The sequence below is a fragment of the Globicephala melas genome, chromosome 20 (genome assembly GCF_963455315.2).
Source record: "Globicephala melas chromosome 20, mGloMel1.2, whole genome shotgun sequence".
NCBI classification, from domain to species: Eukaryota; Metazoa; Chordata; class Mammalia; order Artiodactyla; family Delphinidae; genus Globicephala; species Globicephala melas.
The window spans coordinates 45,460,081-45,481,153 of NC_083333.1; the positions used below are offsets into that span (position 1 = coordinate 45,460,081).

Sequence of the window (21,073 nt, forward strand, 5' to 3'; positions counted from 1 at the left end):
GTGAGGGGACTTGAAACCATTGCGCTTGAGGAATCGTTCTAAGAACCTGGATGTTTAGTCAGGAGAAGAGGAGGCTCAGCAGGGACAGGCGAGCTGTCTTCAAATATTTGAAGGGCTGTCATGTGGAAGAGGAAGCAGGCTTGTTTTGCGGAGCTGACGGCTGCAGGCAATGGGATCTGCGCTGAGGGGGAGGAGGCTGTCTTCTCTCGCAGAGCTGTGCAAGAACAGAAGGGGTGGCCTGGGGAACCCCACTGACCCCACTCCCACACTGGAGGTGGGAGCAGGTACCGTGGGGCCTCACAACCGGCCTTGGCTTCATCCCCCACAGGAATCCTTTCAGAAGGCAGCCCTTCCCCCCAGTTTGGCCTTCCAGGTCACCCCCTTGTCAGATTCTCGGGAAACGAGGGAGGCCAGCAGGCAGGTGCTGCGGTTCACAGGCCCTTCTGTGCTCTTCTCCCCTGGGTGTTCTCACTGTCCTGGGGCTCAGGGAGGGTCGGGGCTGCCAGACCTTCCCTGGTGCCGACCGAAGCCAGGTACTGCCCCAACCTAATGGGTACAGGCACGTGGAGCCAGAGGGTGTGGAGTGGGCACGCACGCACGCATGCACGCACGCACGCAAGGGTGTGGCAGGGGTGGGGCAACCATGGGGCAGGTCCTGGGCTCCGCTGGGCGTGGCCACGGGGCAGTGCCGGGAGTGGGTCTGGGTCGAGGCTGGGTATCCTAGGTCCAAGCCCGGCTGGAGCAAACGTGCGATGTTCATTTTTCAGGGGGTTCTGAATTCCCTTACCGTCCACCCCACTCAGCTCCTACCCCAGTTGCCCTGTCCAGCCGGGTGCACCCCAGCCCCTCCCACATCGCCATCAACCATGTTGACGCCCCTTCCTTTTGCCTCAGTGACCCCCACCCAGCCGGCTATACCCTGTTCCTTTCCTATGGAGGTGAGGTGGAGGCGGGGCAGGACACCGGCTGCAGGGTCAGCAGGTGGGGAGTACGGCACTTTGGTGGGCGTGTTGTGTCTGGGCGCATGGCGCGTGGGTGTGTGCGTCTCACGCCTGCTCAGCCAGCCTCCTGGGGAGAGGTGCTCTGCTCTGTCAGGCTGGTTGTGGCGGCATTTTCTACTGCCGCAATCCAGGTGGCTGCAGCTCCTAAGCTCCCATTACGCCAGCTCCCGAGCCCGAATCCCAGCCTCCTCTCCCTTACCCCAGTTCTGGCCGTGGTCAGATGCCCCTCCCCCCGGGGCACCTCCTCGGCTGCTGGTGGCGGCTTTGAGTGTGCTGGAAAGAAGCTGAGTCACAGAGACTGAGGGCAGATGAAGCTGCAGCAAGAGGGCTTTCAGTTAGACGTCAGGAAGGACACCCCCTTGGGGAAGAAGTCATAGCAAGCAGTCACGGTGCCTGCAACATCTCCTTATCCAAGCTCCTGAGGAAAGCGGGGGACAGCCTCCCAAGTCCTCAGCAGAAGGGAGTCCCCACTCAGTGGTGGCACAATGTCTGCTCCAGGGAGGAGTTTGTCCCAATGCCTGGTTGCCGAGGGCCCCATAGGGGTGAGTGAGAGTCACCAGCAGGCCAGGCAGAGGACTGACTGCGGCCCCGGCAGGCTCTGGGGCTGGGAGTGGTAGAAAATCCCAGAAGCAGCCGTGGCCCTGTGCTTGCAGGCGCTGCGGCATGAATGTCCCGCCATCTGGGTCCCTGAGCCTGAGCAGGCTGAGGGGAGCAGGGAAGGATGCAAGGAGACATGGAGGCCGAAAGACAGAGACACAGAGGAGGATATGGATACACAGAGGGAGACAGAAAGACAAAGGGAGGGAGAGACAGAGATAGGGAGATGGGGGCACAGAGAGCAAGATGGAGACCCAGGGGGAGAGAGATAAAAAGACGGGAAGGCAGAGACACAGAGACAAGAAGGTCAGAGATATAGAGAGGGAGATGGGACTCACGGGGAGGAGACAGAGACAGGTGGAGGCACAGAGATGTAGGGGTGACGCAGACAGATGTAGGGGTGACACAGACAGATACAGAGAGGGAGCCAAAGACAGACCAAGACCCTGATGTAAACAAGGATAGACGGAGCAGGCTCCAGTGGAGCCTCAGATGAAGGAGAGGAGGAGCCAGTTGAGCAAGAGAGCTGAGAGACACAGCAAGGAAGAGCGTCTGCAGACGCTCAGAGGCGAGGACCAGAGGCTCATGGCTTCCTGCAGTGCTCTTCATGAGGCAGTTGTATCCACCGATCTTGGTGTTGGACACTGGAGAGGGTGTTGCTGGTGCTTCCCTGGGGGAGGAGCCCAGCCCGTTGCTGGTGCCCTTTCCAGACCTGTCGTCTCCCACTGTCACCTATCTTACCCATCATTCGGTTTTCCTGTCTAGAACAGGAAAACCTGCTGCTCTCTACCAACCTCTTGACCAAGGTAGCATCCGTTCTGTCATACCCCACGCTGCCCGAGGTGGGCCCCATGCTGTCCACACTCTCCTGCTTTTCCCACCCCTTAACCCACCAGCTGGCGGAGAAGTGGCAGGTAGTTTGTGCAGAGAGACTGGTGAGGAGGACAAAGACACAGGACTCCGAGGAGGGAGCAAGACTATAACTTCAGATAGGAAGTGTGATCTGATGGAGGGTGGGCTTGTGTGTGCCCCACCCACTAGGGGGCGGTGCCTGGAACAGGGAGCTTGTGAACTATCCATCCATCCATCCATCCATCCATCCATCCATCCATTCCACACACATTTTCTGTGCATCAGAGTTGGGCCTAAGCAGTGGCATGCTGATAAATGTTTAATAACCAGCCCTTTAAAAAGAAAACATTGTCCTGATTTGTGGTGTTTACAGGATTTGCCAATTTCCATGGTGTAAATGCTTCTACTATGGCTGATTTCAAGCCACCAATGTGATGTCACTGCATGTGGGGCTGGGAAGAGAGGTGCACAACCAGACGCTCCAGTACAACGCTGGGCCGGGGCACTCTGTCCTTCCTCTCCAAGACCTCACCGACAAGTAAACGTCACACTAACTTGATGTAATACGTGCTTGGAAAGGATGCACAGAGGAGCCACCCATGACCCAGACTGGGGAAAGGATTCAAGGAGGGCTTCAGTAGGACATGACCTAAGGGCTGAGTTTGAATGGAGATTGGGAAGTAGCTAGTGAAGGGTAGAGGGTAGGGCACAGCATGGGGGAGGGCCAGAGGCGCCAGACACAAAAAATGAAGAGATTTATAAGGAGTTCAGAACGAATAGGGCACTGGGTGGGGGCTGGGATGGGCAAGTAACAAGAGATGAGTTTGGAAAAAAACTCAGAGCTAGGTCCTGAGAGGCATAGGAAGGAGTTTGGATTTATTTTATCCTGAAGGTGACAGGTTCCCCCAAAAGGTTTTAAGCAGGTCGATGATATGTGTTCCTGTTCTATGAAAAGGCCTCCGGAAGCCACGTGGGGAGTAGAAGGGAGAGGGAGACAGGAGGCAGGGAGGCCCACCAGAGGGCTACTGCAGTGGTCTGGCCAGTTCATACATCTCTGTCCCTGGAGACAGAGAGAAGAGTGCCGGGGAGAGCTGGCAGGTAGCTGAACCTGTAGACCTCAACACCAGTTGGATATCTGTGGGGACGAGGCGGCGAGGATGACACCCAGGTTTCCGCTTCAGGGGCAAGCACTGGGGCTTGTGCAGAGTTGGGCTGGAAGGCATTGCATACAAGGTGCCCGTGGGACATCCAGCGTGCTGTTGGAGCACAGAAGAGAGGTTGTCTCCTGGAACCTGTCTCTGCCTGAGTATGCGGGGGGGCGAGGCCCCTCCAGAATGGGGTCTTAAGGACACAGGAGCTTCCTAATCACCCCCTTCCTGGTTTGGGGCTGCTGAGGGCAGGGGCCAACCTCATATTCTAGAAGAGGGACAACAGCATGTGGGGAGGTGGGGAGGGCACACAGCCCAGTGGTCTCCTGGCCTGCAGAGGAGAGAGAGGGAGGGTCCCGAATACACAGCCTTCCAGGCCAGGGGAGGACAGGGCAGGTGATGATTCTGCTTGTTTCCCCATCCTGACACTCTAGATACACGTCCAGGGAGCGTTTCTATTTATAAGTGAGTGAAGTCAGCTGTTCAGGGCAAGGGAAGCTGGTGGTGGGGTGGGGTGGGGTGGGGTGGGGTGGGGGAGAGTCCAGATGCGGTAGGTCTTAAATTTGAGGGGATTCACGGGCTCCTTCTGGATTCTGCTGAAAGCTGGGACCCTTTTCCCAGAAGATAGACACAGGCATGGATATACCCCAGTGTGGCCTTCGAGGACAGGGGTTTACAGACACCTGTCCTGTTCCTTGGGCCTCCCAGGAGTCCTTGGCCTCCAGGCAGAGGAGCTGGGGCTGAGGGCCAAGCAAGACCTGGGGGGATGACCTTTCACAGTTGCCCTGGTCCCAGACTTTCAAAGGTCCTCCAGAGGTGGGAGGGAGAAGGGTGCTCTTTTGGAGATGGCCAGCAAAAGGGGTGCTCACATTCCTCCAGGTGTCATCTGGCTCTAAGACTCCCCCAATTCAGCAAACGTGGGGAGCACCTCCTGTGCACAGCACGTTAGAATAGAATAATAGAATGGGGGTGGGGGCGGTCCCAGGAGCACCCAAGAAACTTAGGTTCCAGCAGAAAAGTCGTTCTGCTTCACGGATGAATATGCCAAATGCCATAAGGGAGACTTCCGGGGACAGAGGACAGATGCTTACGCCCAGATGGGGGATTTCGGAGGGCTTCCTGAAGGAGGTGGCTTTTGAGGGTGGTCTTGAAAGATAAGTGGGATTGGCAGCTAAGGCCAGGAGCAGAGGGTTCCGGTGGAGGGACTGGGGGGGCATTCTGGCAGCCTGGCCTGGGAATGCACAGGGGGGCACAGGATGCTCTGAAGGGCCGTCGTGTTGCCTCCCCCACCCCACCCCGAGTTGTCTGAGCAGCAGTGAAGTGAGTCCAGCAGTGCTGTGGAAGCTGGAGCTTCCAGTTAGGTGTGGGCTGGTTTGGGGGAGGGACCCGGAGGCTATTTCTATCGCTCAGATCAGAGGCAATGAGGGCCCCCCGTATGGCGGAGGGGGAATAGGACGAGCGGGTGGGGGCACAGCCATTCCATCGCCAAGGTCTGTGGGCCCGGGCACCTGCTGCTAGAGGGATGAAGGGCAGGCATAAATCCTAGATAACTCCTAGGTTCCAAAACTGAATCCTGGAGAGAGATGGAGCTGGGAGGTCGGGAAAGGAGGAGGTTTGGGAGAGGAGGTGAGAGGGTTTGTTTTGGACTTGCCGCCCTGGAGCTGGCCCTGGGCCATCCTGGGAAGGCTGTCAGACAGGTTGGCTCTCTGGGTGAGGAACCAAGGCTTGGAAGGAGATTGTTTTGCATTGTCCACACCCCAGTGACATCTGGAGAGGTGGGAGATGGAGGATGGGGCGATGGGGGGTGTGTGGGAGACCAGGGGGGATGTGGGTTCTGCTGAACTCAGGAATGTTGGCCTGAGGGGAGAAAGGCAGCGGGAGAGGGAGAAGAGCCCTAAGAGGGCAGGAGGTGGCCCACACAGGGTCAGGGAAGCAGAGGGAGGTAGTCATCAGGCGGGGGGGCGGGGCGGGGCTTGCAGCAGGCTCAGGTCCTGCCCAGGCATCCGGAGGAGGAGGGCTGGGAAGAGGGTTCTTTGAGAGAGCTGGAGTGGTGGGGCCTGGGGTTCAGGCGTAAATAGGCCCGGATCCATGCGAAGGCTTCCGCTTTTAGGCAGGGGAAGTGATACTGGAGAAGTGAGGGAAACAGGGACAACTGATGGAATGAAATGGATTCCAGGGGAGCATGGTGGGCGGGTGTGGGATGGAGGAGGGGCTGGCTGCCTTCCAGGAGGGAAGAGAGGTGAGTAGGTTGCAGGACACACAGCTGCCTGGGGGCAGGAAGTGGAGCCCCATGAAGCAGGAGGCAGGTTGGGAGTGGGGATGGGGGCAGAGGAGAGGGAAAGTGTCTGAGGCAGCTCTTGGGGGTGAAAAATGGAGATCCAACAATAGAGGAAGAAGAATCCCGGCACAGAGCAGCCCTTGGTCCCCCAGCAGGGTATTCTCCTGTCCAGTCAGCACAGGTTCCTGACTAGCAGAGCTCAGCAATTCGACAGCTGCAGCAGAGAGGCAGAGGGGGTGGGGACTTACCTGGGCTGGAGCTGGCAAGACAGGAGGAGCCCTCTGAGGTCTGTGGCCTGAGGGCAGCCTTTAAATGGTCCACCACAGCTGGGCCGAGAGACTGTGCAGGCGAGTGAGGGGCAGGGGCCACACATCCAAAATTTTAAGTCACAGGAGCTCTGGGTCGACTCTGCAAGCTGAGCGGGCACTGTGGGGGCCTTGCACTTACCTGGCTTGTGTGTTCCCTTGGGGTGGCTCTGGGGAGCTGACAGGAGACCACGGGGAGGGGCTAAAGTGCCGCTGGTTACGAGGCACTGGAGCACAGTGACACCTAACAATGGGCCCAGCGGGCATGAGGGGCTAGAAGAACGTGCTGAGAGGCGACGTTGCAAGCTAGAGTGCTTCCAGGGGGACGGCGAAAAGCAAGGCCTGTATGATGAGGCCTGTGAGGTCTCCTAGAAACCTCCTGCCGCCCAGGCGTGCCCTGATTTCCCACACCTCCTTGGGGAAGGAGGAGAAGGCGGGAGGCCCCACTGACCCAGTGACACTCACCCCATCACTGCGGCCCACCTGCACCACCTCTTCTGGGTGTGGAATCAGCAGGCAGGACTGTCAAAGGCAGAGGTGAGGTGAGCTGAGGAGTCAGAATTGGGGAGCAGAGATTTCAGGGTCCGTGGAAGAGGTGGCAGCTGAGGAGATGGGGGGCGAAGGTGGAGCTTGGCAGGGTTGGGGTGACTCGTACAGGCCTCCCCTCAGGTCTGGTCTGGCTTGTCCCCGCCTTGCACCTTCCCTGCAAAAGGCACATCCCTGTCTGCCAGAGCTGGCTCTCAGGCCTCGCGCCTGGACCGCTGCAGTATCCCCTAATTGGTCTCCATCTCTGTCTCTCCAAGCCATCCGCACGCTACCACTATTGCAGCAGATTAATCTTCTTAATATACTGCTTTGCACCTCTCCCCCCTCCCCCCAGAAGCCTCAACGGCAGCATCGTGGGCAGAGGCGAGTCCAGCCTGAGTCAAGTAGTGGAGCGGAGTCAAGGCCATTCTGGCTGGGCCCCACCTACCTGGCAGCCTTGCTCCCCAGTGGTCCCTCCCACCCTCTGACCAGGGCAGACACTTGATCCTTGGTCCTGGAGTATGCCCTGCACATTCCTTCCTCTGCTCCTCTGCTCACGCCGCTCTGGCCGGGGATGCCTTCCACGGGAGTTCTCCTCCCACTGCCTCCTCCCCACTGGCCCACTGACCTCAGCCAGTTTGAGCTCCTGGGGCCCTTCTTGTGTCTGCCGCACGTGGTGCTTAGCTTCGGCCTTGCAGGCTCTCTGTCCTGCCACATGTGAGCACTGCTGCCACTGTCGGTGCCCACGGGGCCGCCTGAGCAGGACTCTGGCCTGGGTGTGTTCACAGGCTTTAACTCCTATATCTGGCAAGGCAGCCTCGTCACAAGGAGGTGTTACCCTGTTTAATAGAAGAGGCCACTGGGAACCAGCAAGGTTAAAGGACTTGCCTGAGGTCACCCAGGTGCAAAGTCTCCGAGCTGGCAGGCCTCCTGCATTCAGGTTCGACCCCACCTCTTAGCAGTGCTGTGCACACCATGAGCGCTTTAAGGGTTAGTGGATGGAGGTGCTCTGGGTTTCAGGGGGGTCCTGGGGCTGGGAAGTATTGAGCAGCTTACCAGGGGCCCAGTTACTCCAAGCTGACAGGCTAACGGGAGGGGAAGCGTTGGGAGATGGGAGATGGGAGAGTTACAGTTAGCGTCAGCACAGAGAATAGCCTGGGGCCTCTGGGTGGGAGAAGCTCAGGCTGCCTGGCCTCCACTCGCAGAAGCCCCCACTGGGCCTTGACCTTCGTGAACAGGAGGGAGGATGCAGTCTAGACCAGAGAAGGGACTACCTGGCAGCCTGATGGGCTTGTGTGAGTCTGTGTGGGCTGTCTGGGTGTGTGGCGGGGGCAGCAGCGTGGACAGGTGTGGAGGGACGTGCAGAGGCACCTTTCTAAGTGAGCGGTGTGACCTCCATCAGGTCACCACACCTCAGAGCCTCAGTTTCCCTGCCGTCAAGGAAGCCCACATCCCTCCCTTGTTTGGTGTGAGCAAGGAGGAAATGAACTCCTGGGAGGAAGGTGGTAGCAGTGTAGGGCCCGTGGAGGGCACTAGGAGAAGTTGGCTCCCACCCCGTCCCTTTGCAGCTGCAGTGGCTGTGATCATGGCTCTGGTCCCTGGGGCAACGGTGTTGCTAAGATTGAGTCTCTGTGTCCTCGTCCTGCATTTGCAGAACATTCCCAGCTTCCAATTTAGTAACTTGGACAGGCCTGGCTGTCTGGGGGAGGAGGACTTTTTCCCATGGATCATGGGGGATACCGGAGCCTTGGAAGGGAGTAGGCATTGCCCCTAAGTGTGTGCAGTGAGGAGAGAGAGGGAAGGCGGGGGTGGGGGAAGGGGGGGAGAGTGCCAGGCCCTCCTTTCGACCTGCTTCTTGGGTCCCACTGCCTCCTGGAGGCTGGCTGGGCGCGCTGCAGCTCCAGGCTTTGCCGCCACCCCTTTACGAGGGCAGTGACGCGCAGGCCTTGGGGGAGCCCACACCATCCTTCTGATGAGGCTCTTGGTCGGTGCGCTGGCGGGTGAGTGTGTGTACCTGTGAGCCCTCAGGTACAGACTGTCGTAAGCCCTGTAGACAATGCCAGGAAACGGTGAGAACACCCCTCCTCCACACGCCTGGTAGTAGTTGTACTTTAAGCATTCCCTAATTAAGTGAATACATGATAGCAAAAGCTATAGTGCTTTCACTACTTTAGTACTTTTTGTTTCCGACAGCTTCTTTTTGATGTGTAATTTATATGTCGTAAAATTCACCCATTATACATGCACCTCAGTTATGCTTTCAAACTCATTCTTTATTCATACATCTACGTTCATGTGAAATATAATTTTATGTATGTAAGAAGACACATTATATATTCAGTCCACCCCCGTGTCTGGGTTCACAGGCCCCTCACTGCACTCTTGGATCCCGACAGCCTAGTATTATTGGACTCAGAGGAAGGGGGGATTGGGTCCCGCTCCCTGGCTCTCCCTCTGCCCTATGACTTTGTGCTGGTCATGCACCATCTTATGACCGCTTGTGCTCATCTGCAAAATGAGGGTGGCGGGGGGGGGGCTGTTGTGTGGATGGCACAAGGTGAGACACACGTTGAGCCTGGGAACCCACAGAGCATCGCACCAGTGTGGCCCGTGCTTACCAATCCAATCCAATCTTTATCCAGTCCAAGGATGGACAACTGGGCATCCTGCAGAGTGACAGGGAGGCAGGTTCACTGACCATGGCTTTCTGAAACAGACTGCACTTGGGAGCAGAAAGTGGGAGATCCACTTAGCCAGGAGGAGGGTCTGAGCCCTGGGCTTTTTTTTTTTTTTTTTTTTTTTGGCTGCATCAGGTCTTAGTTGCAGCATGCGGAGTCTTCTTTGTGGCGCACGGGCTTCTCTCTAGCTGTGGCGTGCGGGTTTTCTCTCTCTAGTTGTGGCACGCGGGCTCCAGAGTGTGTGGGCTCTGTAGTTTGCGGCACGCAAACTCTCGTTGAGGCGCATGAGCTCAGTAGTTGTGGCGGGTGGGCTTAGTTGCCCCGCGGCATGTGGGATCTTAGTTCCCCGACCAGGAATCAAACCCGCGTCCCCCACATTGGAAGGCGGATTCTTTACCACTGGACCCCCAGGGAAGTCCCTGAGCTCTGGGATTTAATTGTCCCGACCATGACCCCTTCCCCACCACCTGCACTGTGCTCCCGCTGGAGGGACCGAAGGTCCTGTCTCCCTGTGAACCCTATTTGCTAGGTCAGGTGGCAAGCCCCCACTCACAGTCTGAGAGCAAAATCTCACTCAAGATCTGCTGGAGCAACGGGCTCCATGCCACCCTGGCCCCCACGACAGCCACTCGCTCTCTGGACAGCTGGCTCTCGGCCCCGCCTGCTGACCCCGGCCCTGCTCCCCAGACCTGTCTTTGGAGAGAACCCATCCGCGGGCTGAGAGCTTCTCTCCTTCTAAGTAGCTGTTGAGACCCCAAATGCCCCTCACCTGCTAGTCAATCAGAAGACCCTGCCTTCCAGCTCTACCCCCTCCCACCCAGGCTGGCCACACATATTGGGGCCATTAGGATACATTTGGCGGTGCCCAGGGCCTGGCTGCATGTTTGGGTGACCTACCTGGGCAGCCGGCCAGATGAGGCAGCTGAGTAAACGGGGGGAGGTGTCTGATGGACTAAGGGCTTCACTTGGTTATTTAATTCAAACTTCTTGAGTAGCTACTACGGATCTTGGGCTTTTGGGTGGTCAAGACACCTCATCAGGTGGGCAGTGGGCTCCACTCTGCAGCTGCAGCCTGCAGCCTGGCCAGGCCCCTCCCTTTCTACCCAGACATGGCTCATTCCCTGGCTCGACCCTGTGATGCCTTCCCCTTCCCTCTGCCTGGAGAGACCCCACTCACCCTCAGAGTTCATTTCAAGTGCTGCCTCCCGATGAAGGCTTTCCCAGTGTGTTCCTCCCTCACCTTCTCTCCCCTGGACTCCTGGATTCACTGTCTGGATAATTTCCTTTGGCACCAAAGCATCTAAGGTCTCTTGTGGTTATTCAGCTGTTTTGTGTGTGTACAACTTGTTTCCAGCTAGACTCTGAGCTCCTAGGAGGCAGGGAGCACAGCTGGCATGTTTTTGCGTACCTGGTGGATTTTACAGTACCTGGTGGATTATACAGTAGGTACTTAATATTAAAAGGGAGGAGGTACTTAATATTCTCCACTGGAATAGCAGATGAAGTAGAGTTTGTCATTAGTTCTGATGACCTCTCTAGGTTGTATCCTCAGTCCCAATCCCAGACCCCGGGTAGGAGCATAAAAGTAATTACCAGAGAGGTTAGGATCTTGCCGAAGGTCAGTCACACAGTGAGTTGACAGGATAGGCGGAGAATTAACCTGGGTGTCCTAGACTCGGGTAGCAGCTCCAGGTGCCACCTCATCTGTGACAACCCTTCCTGGGGTCTCCCTTCTGCTCATCAGTGTGTTTGTGTGTACGTGCTTCTGTGTGCATGCACGCAGGTATTGCGTGTGTATACTTGTTCGTGTGCTTATGTATATGTGTGTGTGCATGTGTGCATTTGTGTGTGTTTGTGTGTACCTGTATGCAGTGTGTGCGTGTCTGGAAGAAAGCAACGTCTCAACAGTTGTCCAAGAGAGCGTGCTGCCAAGTCCACGTGTGGTTTGCGTGTGGCTGTGAGACCGCGTATGTGTGTGAGGTCTTGGCAATCACCCTCTGGTACCGGCCAGCATCAGTGCATTGCTGGCCTGGGCCTGCTGAGCTGACACGGTAGCACAGGACAGGATGGGTCTCGGAGCACCCAGTGGGAGGTGGGCAGAACCCGCAGCACAGGCCTCCCCTGAGCCTGTGGCCCCAGGGTCTGAGACCCAGAGCTGGAAATGGCCAGGGGCTGGGGGCTTTGTGCAGTGGCCACCCCTGAGTGCATTTTCTCATGGACCCTTTGGGGGAGGGTCCTCCCCATTAGCCTGAGCATTCAGCACCACCACTCCCCTCTCCCAACACGCCCACTCCCACCCACTGGCTTGCTGTCCCCTCTCCCCCTCTCCATGTGGCCAGGTGTTTGGGAGGACTGGGATGAAGGGCTCAGGGACAAGCCTTGCTGCTTTATGCCCACCCTGTCCTCCAGCCTGAGGAGCTCACCAACGCCCTGGAAATCAGCAACATCGTCTTCACCAGCCTCTTTGCCCTGGAGATGCTACTGAAGCTGCTCGTGTACGGTCCCTTTGGCTACATCAAGAACCCCTACAACATCTTCGACGGTGTCATTGTTGTCATCAGGTACGACGGCCCCTCTGCTGCCTCTTGCCTGAGGAATGTCCTCGGGGTAGCCTGGGGCGAGGAGCCACACAGCCTGTTCCTCTGGGGTGGAGGGATCTGGAATCAGGCCCCACTGACCCACAGGCTCTACACTCCCCCAGCTGAGGATTCTCCATGCCCCCAGCGTTGCGCTCCACCCTCTCCCTAGGCCTCACCTTGCTCACGCGGAACGTGGCCTCCTATCTGCTTTGGCTGGGCCCCTCTGAAGTCTTTGCTCTCGTTTCCACTCCTTGTCTTCGACCCCATGCAGACCTGGGGTGGGCAAGGACTGGGGAGCTGGCTTTGGAGAGGAGTTGGAGGAGGTGTAAGGCCCAGCCAGCTGTCCCCGCTTACAAAGCGCTTGGAGACGGTCGCAGATGCTGGCAACTTGCTTTAGGGTTTCCGAGACCTTGGGAAAGCGCTCCACTGCCCCCCACACCCCCCAGGCCCTGGGCCAGAAGAACTGTTTTATTGGAATTGGCTTTAGATTTCATTAGAAGAGAACAAAGCAAACATTCCATAACTTGAGGCTGCGGCATTGGCCGACTGAGGGAGAGGACTGGCCTAGAGGGGAGGTGGGGAGGGCTGGAGCTGTCGCCCAGACCTTCGAGCTCCTGCCTGGAGGCCCGAGGGCCCCTTGTGGCCCGCTTGCTCAGTGCTGGTCAGCCCAGCCCCTCAGGTGCTGCTGGGCCCCCCTAAAGGACGGGGCAGGAGGAGGGTGAGTAAGCAGCGGGCTCAGGCTCGGGCTCAGGCCTCCCGCCCCTCCCCCGCCCCTTGCAGCGTGTGGGAGATCGTGGGCCAGCAGGGGGGCGGCCTGTCGGTGCTGCGGACCTTCCGCCTGATGCGGGTGCTGAAGCTGGTGCGCTTCCTGCCGGCGCTGCAGCGGCAGCTCGTGGTGCTCATGAAGACCATGGACAACGTGGCCACCTTCTGCATGCTGCTCATGCTTTTCATCTTCATCTTCAGGTGAGGCAGGTGCGGCATCCGCGCCAGCGGGGTGAGGGCCTGGGGGCGGGGTTCGCCGGGGCCCTGATCCCCATCCCGTGGCTCCTGTGTCTTCAGCATCCTGGGTATGCATCTTTTCGGCTGCAAATTTGCCTCTGAGAGGGATGGGGACACGCTGCCGGACCGGAAGAATTTTGACTCCCTGCTCTGGGCCATCGTCACTGTCTTTCAGGTGCCAGGGTAACAGGGCAGGGTGGACAGGGTGGTGGGGTGCCCCCGGTGAAGGCCCTGACTCCCATCCTCGGCCGGCAGATCCTGACCCAGGAGGACTGGAACAAGGTGCTCTACAACGGAATGGCCTCCACGTCGTCCTGGGCTGCCCTTTACTTCATTGCCCTCATGACCTTTGGCAACTACGTGCTCTTCAACCTGCTCGTTGCCATTCTGGTGGAGGGCTTCCAGGCGGAGGTAACCCCCTGCCCTCAGCCGTCCACTTCCAGGAGGAATCGGCGGCCCCGCCGGAGCTGTGGTGTCCTGGGAGGTTCTGTAGGATGTGCCCCTCAGACCAGGCTGGGGAACTAGGGGTGGGAGTTCTGGGTTTCAGGCAGCCCCTCGGCACTCGGGAGACCCGGTGGTTGTGGCGGCAGAGCGTCTCTGGATCCAAGGTTAGCTGCTGAGTGGGCTTCCCCCGCAAAGCCGGCTAGGGGCGTCCCTAGAGAGCTGGACGGGGTGAGTGTCGGCACACGGTGCAGCTGGATCCCTGAGCACAGGTGCGCTCGGGGACATCTGGAGGGAACCCACCTTAGCCGAGGGGTGGGGGAAGCTTGCAAGCAAGTCATCTGAGCTTTGGCCGAGCTGGTGAAGATGCCACCGGCGCCCGGGCAGGGCTGAGCTGCCCAGGGTGAGAAATGAGCCCAATTAGCTGCCGGCATGACAGAGATGAGCATCCTATTTCCAGCCCAGTCTCCATCACCTTCGTCACAGGCAGCGTCATCAATTAATATTGATTTACATTGATCTCGCCCTTGCCCTGCCAGGACACAGCCTCCGCCTGAAGGGCTGCACCCCGCTCTGCTCCCTTAGCTCAGCCCCTCTTCCCACCCAAGCCCCAGGCCCAGCCCAGCATCCCAGCGCCTAGCACAGGGCAGGTCGACTCAACCTAGAAATGCTCCAGGTCGGGTGTGGAGAAGCTCTCGGTCCAGTTCTCTCCGGGTGACCCGGATGGAAACTCCCGCTGCGGCCTGGTCTATAAATACCCAGCACACGGTGGAAAAACAAAAATCTATTTTCTGACTCTTTCCCAGCCTTGCGAGGGAAGGCTCTTCCCCCGTGGGCTGGGCTGGGCTGGTGGGTGCGGGTGTAACTCTCCCACACTGGCCTCCTCCCGTTGTAATTCCGTAGTTACCCATTATCGCATTTCCTCCCCGCTGGGTGGCAGGGAGGGCGGCAGGTCAGGAAGGCAGGCCCTGCCTCGGGTGAGGGCTGGGCCTCTTGATGGGAGGGAGGGACATTGGTGCTCTCCCTGGGATGGGACATTTATTTGGGGTTTCCCTGGGGCCTGAAGGGTTAAGGGTGCCAACGTGCTTCCACAAGAATCAAGGTCTGTGTGGAGACCCACCACTTGGCCATTGCTCTTGGCCTGTGGGAAGAGGAGCTGAGTGGGGACAGGGGTCCTTCAGCCTCTTCCAAACCACAGTTCCCGACAGCTAACATTCTCGCAGAAAAATTCCTGTGGAACTCTGTGGAAATGGAAAACACCCCAAGCCTATCTCCCGCCCTCAAGTGGCCGTTCAGCCAGCTCGGCAGTCTTGGAAACGCCCAGGACGGGCAGCAGCCCCCCATCACTGGTCCTTCCAGCAGACACCTTGTTAAACCGAGAGCCGCTGAGCCGGCCTGGTTGCTAGGCAGTGGCAAAGGCTGCGTGTGGGAATGGAGAGCAGCCTGGCCTTTGGGCCTGGCCTGGTCACTCTGGCCCTGCTGGGGGCTTGTGGCTGCCCCAGCATGAGGGATTGGCCAGGGCCTGGGGCCACACCCTCCTCGACAAGTGCCTGGTAGAGAGTCCCACTCAGGGCATGACGGAGAAAGGATTTCAGGATCAACCCCTCTTCAAGGGGGTGGGCAGCAGCATGGCCCTGAAGTGCCCGTGTGAGGAGCTGGACCAGCTTCTCACTGTCCTGTGAAGCCCTGAGTCGGGGGAGAGGTTGGTCACTCAGTGCCAGTGGCCTGGACATCTCCAGAGGCACCTGCCCTCAGCTGTACGGCGTTTCAGGGGCACACGTGTGGCTGTGAGGGAGCCCCGCCATCTGGCAGAAGAGGCTGGCTTCTGCTGTGTGATGACCTGCTTTTTTACAAACGAGGCAACCTACCTCAGTGGAAGCAATGGACACCCCCATTTTGTTGGGCGTCACCGGCAGGAGGCCTCAAGGGTGGCCCCCTGCTGGCCTTGCCACCCTGCCAAGAGGTGGGAGGGGGTCGCCTAGAGGACCAGGCCAGCTGGGCTGTTTATGCTCTGACTTGCAGGGGGCGGTGCCCTGAATCCCTCTATATTTATCATCTGCACACTTAATTAAATGAACAGGCAGCAGGCCCTGTGTGAGGCCATTGATTGATATCAAACAACACTGTAGCCATCCTCCCAGTGTCACTTGTCACACCCCGTCTTGGTAGGAGCATCTGGTTTGGAGTTAGGAGTGAAGAGGCCTGTGCTTGCTCCGGCCTTTTGTCTCCTCCCCCACCTCTGACTTCCACCCACCCCTCCTTCCCACCCTCCCTGCCGGCTGCTTCAGAGCCAGTGAAAGGTGAGCTGGAGACTCAGGTACGAGGCCCGGATGCATCTCTCGGTCTCTGTGTGACTTGGGGCAGTTTTCTTAACTTCTCCAAACCTCAGGCGCTTTCTCTAAGATGGTGCGCGCTGCACCTCCTTCCCACCTGGAGAGGAGGTGAGCTAGTGTTAATGCAGCAGCTGTGTGATGCCTGCCACGCCCCCAGGGAACGATAGCTGGTATTATTAGGATTAATGGAGGGCTCGGTCTCCTTCCCTGCCCTTGTTCCCATCTCTGTGGCCTCTGCCCTCACCCTTCAGGTTCATTCTGGCTCCAGGGCCTGTGGTTGAATTCTGGAAGGCCATACTGTTCCCTCTCTTCTCCTCCCCCACCCCATGTCTCATTTCCCCCACTGTTGGGTTTGCACCCCTCCTTTTCTTCCTCCTCTTTCAACATTGCTGCTGTTTGAAAGCCCGGCGCCTGTAACCAGCGCCCGTCCCCTGCCTCCCCCTCTCCCTGTAGGAAATCAGCAAACGGGAAGATGCGAGTGGACAGTTAAGCTGTATTCAGCTGCCTGTCGACTCCCAGGGGGTAGGTATGCGATCATGAGTCGGCATGCCCCCCGTGCCCCATGCCCCCATTCTGCCTCCGTGTCTGTGCTTGTGTTCACGCTCAGCTGCTGTGCAACCTGTGGTGGCCATGGTGGTCCTTGGTGTCGTGAGGTTTGCTTTGATTTTAAGTCCCTTCCCCCTTGAGGACATTTGAGGGGAGGGCCTCCTTGCCTCTGCCCTGTTCACCCGCAAAGGGCGCCAATCCGTCCCACCAGACCAGTGGATGGGCCGGAGAAGGAAGGGACTTAGAATCCTCTGTGTGCACGTGTGTGGTACACCGCATGTGTGTACCTCCACTGCGGCCCCCGAGGAGTCTGGGTCGTCGGGCCTCAGCGAAGTCGGGATCTGTGGCCGCAGACCGTGTGCTCCCCCATCTCTCTCCTCTCCTCCTCGCCTTGAGCCTCTGGTGGAGACCCCACAAGCTGTCTCAGCTCAGAACAAGGCTTTGGAGGACGTGGGGGTGGGTGTGCCTCTTGCCAGAAGGTACCAGAATTTAAAATCTACTTCTGTGTCTCTGGCCCCTTGACCACCCAGAAGGTCCAGCAGGTACTCGGGGGCGTGCTCCTCCCCTGGCCCCCACACTGAGCCTGTGCCCTGCCGTGTCCTGCACTGGCACCAGAATTCGGGCAAAGCCAGGGTTGCCATGGGACCCCATGGCGCTGCACATCCCAAGCAGCCCCCTGGAGATCCCACTTGATAATTAAAGGCCTCGTTAGGGATGTAAACTGAGTTAATGAAAATGATCCCCTGAGATGCCAATTACGCAATATTTATGTCCTTATCAAAAGTAGCAATCAAGTATTTCTTAATAACTTCTTAAGGAGAAGTGTGTAATTACTGGGGAGCCTACTGACCTGCTAAGGAAGAAGAAAAAACTGTCCCAGAGCCAGGGAGAGAGGTAAAAACGGAGCCAGGGGAGAAGGTGGGGGCTTGGGGAAGATGGAGGGAAGAAGCAGAGGGACTGAAGTCGCGTCCTTGGGCTGAGCTGCTCTGTCTGGGGTCCTTCAGTTTTCCTCTGGGGCCTTGGGTCTGAGGCTCAGGGGAGGGCAGCCATGGAGGCAAGGCAGAGGGCACAAGTGGCCTTTGGAAATGAGGCTCTAGTGACTACTTCACCCAGCTCCCTCTGGCCTGTGCCACCCGCCTGCCAGGCTATCCCCTCTCCCCTCAGCCATTCTTGAAGCCAGTCCCAGCCATGATGGTGGTGCTGTGGGTTCTGGGGATAGCCGTGGGCTTCTCTGAGGTATCACAGGCCCTTGAGAGCCCTGGGCCCCGAGCCTGGGTGGTCTGGCCTGAGCCAGTGCATGCCTCGTGCCATAGTTGCTGGATCCTTGTGGCCTATATGTGGTGTGTGCGTGTGAAGACAGGGAGACCTCGGTCCACCCTACCAACCCCTGCCCGGCCAGGTTCCTAATGGCCCGCTGCTCTCCCACCCTAGGGAGACGCCACCAAGTCCGTGTCAGAGCCCGATTTCTTCTCGCCCAGCCTGGATGGCGATGGGGACAGGAAGAAGCGCTTGGCCTGTGAGTATCTCTCTGCGGGGGCAGCCCCTGGCTCTAGGCCAGCCTTGAGTGGACTCAGGGTCTCTCCGTCTCTCCCCCTGCAGTGGTGTCTCTGGGAGAGCACCCGGAGCTGCGGAGGAGCCTGTTGCCCCCGCTCATCATCCACACGGCCGCCACACCCATGTCGCTGCCCAAGAGCTCCAGCACTGGCCTGGCCGAGGTTGTGGGTCCTCCGTCCCGCCGCGCCAGCAGCAGTGGGTCGGCCGAACCGGGGGCACCCCACGAGACGAAGTCGCCGGTAGGGGGTGCCTGTGGGGGCCCGACAGTGGGAGATGTACAGACATCAGAAGGGAAGAGAGGTGGAATGGGCAGGCCTGGGGAGACAGCCCCCGAGCCACGGCGTAGATAAGGCCCAGGGGGCATCAGCGGGCTGGTGATGCAGGCAGGCACAGGAGCCTTGGCCCTGGGGGCAAAAGAGCAGAGTTCTGATTCTATTTCTTCTGTTCCCCGAGTGTCCTTGGAGGAGACTCATTTCCCTCTGTAAAGCGGGAGGGAATGCCTCATCTTAATAATAGCAAACCCCATCCAGTTACTGATTCTGTGCCAGGCGCTGTTCTAGACATTGCGTATAAGTGTTCTTAATGCACGAGGTCCTCACAGCAACCATCTGGTAGGTACCAATATCATCCCCATTTTTCAGACGGGGACCTGAGTCTCAGATTGCCAAAGTGATCTGTGGGAAGCTCCACAGTGAGCAAGCGACAGAGCCAGCATTTTAATCCAGGAGGTTGGTGTCAGGGCCCACGCTCTCACTGTGATTTGATACTGCCACTCACCTAAATGAGGAACAGGTGCTAGGGTCATATCGCTTTTACAGATGAGGAACTGAGGCACGCAGAGGGTTAGTGACTTGCCCAAGGTCGCACAGATGGTGTGAGTCCAGGCATCCAGGTCCAGGGCTCCTGCTCCTACCTCTGTCCCTGATGTGAGGCCAGAGAGGCTCACGGGAGCCAGGATGCATGTGAAGGGGCGTGGGGCCATGAGGCCCTGGCTGAGGCCACTCTCTCCTCCATTCGGCCCCCAGCCGAGCGCCCGCAGCTCCCCACACAGTCCCTGGAGCGCAGCGAGCCGCTGGACTAGCAGGCGCTCCAGCCGGAACAGCCTGGGCCGCGCCCCCAGCCTGAAGCGGAGGAGCCCGAGTGGGGAGCGGAGGTCCCTGTTGTCGGGCGATGGCCAGGAGAGCCAGGATGAGCAGGAGAGCTCGGAAGAGGAGCGCGCCAGCCCAGCGGGCAGTGACCGCCGCCGCAGGGGCTCCCTGGAGCGGGAAGCTAAGAGCTCCTTTGACCTGCCGGACACACTGCAGGTGCCCGGGCTGCACCGCACAGCCAGTGGCCGCAGCTCAGCCTCTGAGCACCAGGATTGCAACGGCAAGTCAGCTCCAGGACGCCTGACCCGGGCCCTGCGGCCCGACGATCCCCCACTGGATGGGGACGATGGCGATGACGAGGGCAACTTGGTGAGGCCCCTGTGGGCACAGTGACCTCTCACCCCTGACCTTGAGTGAGGGGAGCTGTGCCTGACCTGGTGCAGGACTGGACGACCCCCTCCCAGTTGTATGGCATTCAGGGAGTTACCAGCACGCCCCAAGGATCTCGAGGGATATCATCCCTGAAGCCAGGCTTCAAAGAGCCCCTTTCTCCCTCTGCCCGTCCCACCAAGCCCCAGATCCTTGTCACGCCTGGGTCTGCAGCTCTGCATCCTTGGTGGATAAGAATGGCTTCGGGCAGATGCGTATGAATCTTTCATGGCCCTCCCACTGTGACTCAGAAAGACCCATCACTCATCTCTCCAAACTGATACCCTCCTCTGTCCCCTCTCTCACCTCTACCTCATCACAAGCCTTGATCTCACACCCACTTTTACCCATTCACCCTTTTCCCAACCCCCCCACCACCACCACCGTTAACCCTGGGGATGGGCCTCAGGGAACTGGGACCCCAGGGTTAGCATGTGAGAAAGGTCCAGTGTCTCCTCATGCCAGGTGTGTCTTCGAACAGGCAGCTGTGATGGGGACAGTGTCTGATAATTGATGTGGCTTCCAAGCCCGCCGGGGAGGGAAGGAGGGAATGCAGGCAGGGGGCGGGGCTGGAGGCAGAGACGGGAAGAGAGGAGAGCCCGGGGGAAGCGAGGGATTGGGGAGATGAAGGAAGTGAGGCATGCTCAGGGGCTGAGGGGGGCTTTGGGGAGATGCTGCGGTGGTTTTAAGAATACAGGAAGAGAAGCCAGGCATAGGGCTGGGCCAGAGTGGAGAGGGTAGACCAGGCGTGAGGGCCACGGGGCCGCTGAGGAACCAGGGATCAGGAACTTGGAGGCCTGGCCCTGCTCACATCCCGGGCCATCCTTCTACAGAGCAAAGGAGAAAGGATGAGAGCGTGGGTCCGGGCCCGGCTCCCTGCCTGCTGCCTGGAGCGAGACTCCTGGTCTGCCTACATCTTCCCTCCTCAGTCAAGGTCAGCAAGAGGGTCCCTGACCTGCACCCCAACCTCTCCTTCTCGTGGGAAATTCTCCTGCAGCTCCATCCCAGGGATGCTAGAAGTGTCCCCTGACGTGGGGGAGGATGAGAGCGGGGCCTGGGGATGGGAGGGCCCAGGATGGGTAGGGGCAGTGCCCCTTACTGCTGTCCCCCCCTCCTGCTCCCCCCGACTCAGCCTTTGCCTCTGTCCCGGAGCAGGTTCCGCCTGCTGTGTCACCGAATCATCACCCACAAGATGTTCGACCATGTGGTCCTCGTCATCATCTTCCTCAACTGCATCACCATCGCCATGGAGCGCCCCAAGATCGACCCCCACAGTGCTGTGAGTCACTGGGGCTGACACAGCGGCTTCTGAGCGCCTGCGTGGCGCCCAGCCCTCCCGGATTAGCGGGTTAGCACGCACTCAGCGAGCCAGGCGGCAGGGCGGCCCGGAGAGACACGGAGGCAGGGAGCCAGGAATCCCTCTGACTCTAACCCGTGCAACTGATGCCCCAGGGTGCCTCCTGTGTCCCCCGCTGGCCTCCGTTTCCCTTCTGTGACACAGTAGCCAGCTGGGGGAGTGGGCCTTTCTCCTCGCCTGGGGAAAAGTGAGCTTCGTGGCACCTAGCTGTTTGCAGATGGCCTGCTCTCATGCGCCGGGGGCTTGTGAGGCCTGTATGTGAGTCAGTGAGTGTCATGGTGAGGGCAACAGTGAGACTGGCCCTGGCCGGGCTGAGTGGCAGAGGGTCTCCAGGACCTGGTGACTGACGGGGAGGCATCC

At 58.9% G+C, this 21,073-nt stretch overlaps 1 protein-coding gene across 16 annotated transcripts in view; it reads left to right on the plus strand.

Annotated features, from left to right (window-relative positions):
* CACNA1G (calcium voltage-gated channel subunit alpha1 G) overlaps window positions 1–21,073 on the plus strand; it is a 62,845-nt gene that overhangs the window by 18,041 nt on the left and 23,731 nt on the right. For 10 of the 16 annotated variants that reach the window (XM_060291267.1, XM_060291273.1, XM_060291266.1 and 7 more), the window contains exons 10-19: window positions 11,794–11,945; window positions 12,744–12,929; window positions 13,026–13,140; window positions 13,221–13,376; window positions 16,193–16,261; window positions 17,717–17,801; window positions 17,885–18,078; window positions 18,865–19,296; window positions 20,190–20,290; window positions 20,512–20,635. In XM_060291267.1, the coding sequence (XP_060147250.1) occupies window positions 11,794–11,945; window positions 12,744–12,929; window positions 13,026–13,140; window positions 13,221–13,376; window positions 16,193–16,261; window positions 17,717–17,801; window positions 17,885–18,078; window positions 18,865–19,296; window positions 20,190–20,290; window positions 20,512–20,635 (1,614 nt within the window). The remainder of the gene's footprint in view (window positions 1–11,793; window positions 11,946–12,743; window positions 12,930–13,025; window positions 13,141–13,220; window positions 13,377–16,192; window positions 16,262–17,716; window positions 17,802–17,884; window positions 18,079–18,864; window positions 19,297–20,189; window positions 20,291–20,511; window positions 20,636–21,073) is intronic. The other 6 variants (XM_060291270.1, XM_060291276.1, XM_060291269.1 and 3 more) reach the window with 1 other exon arrangement.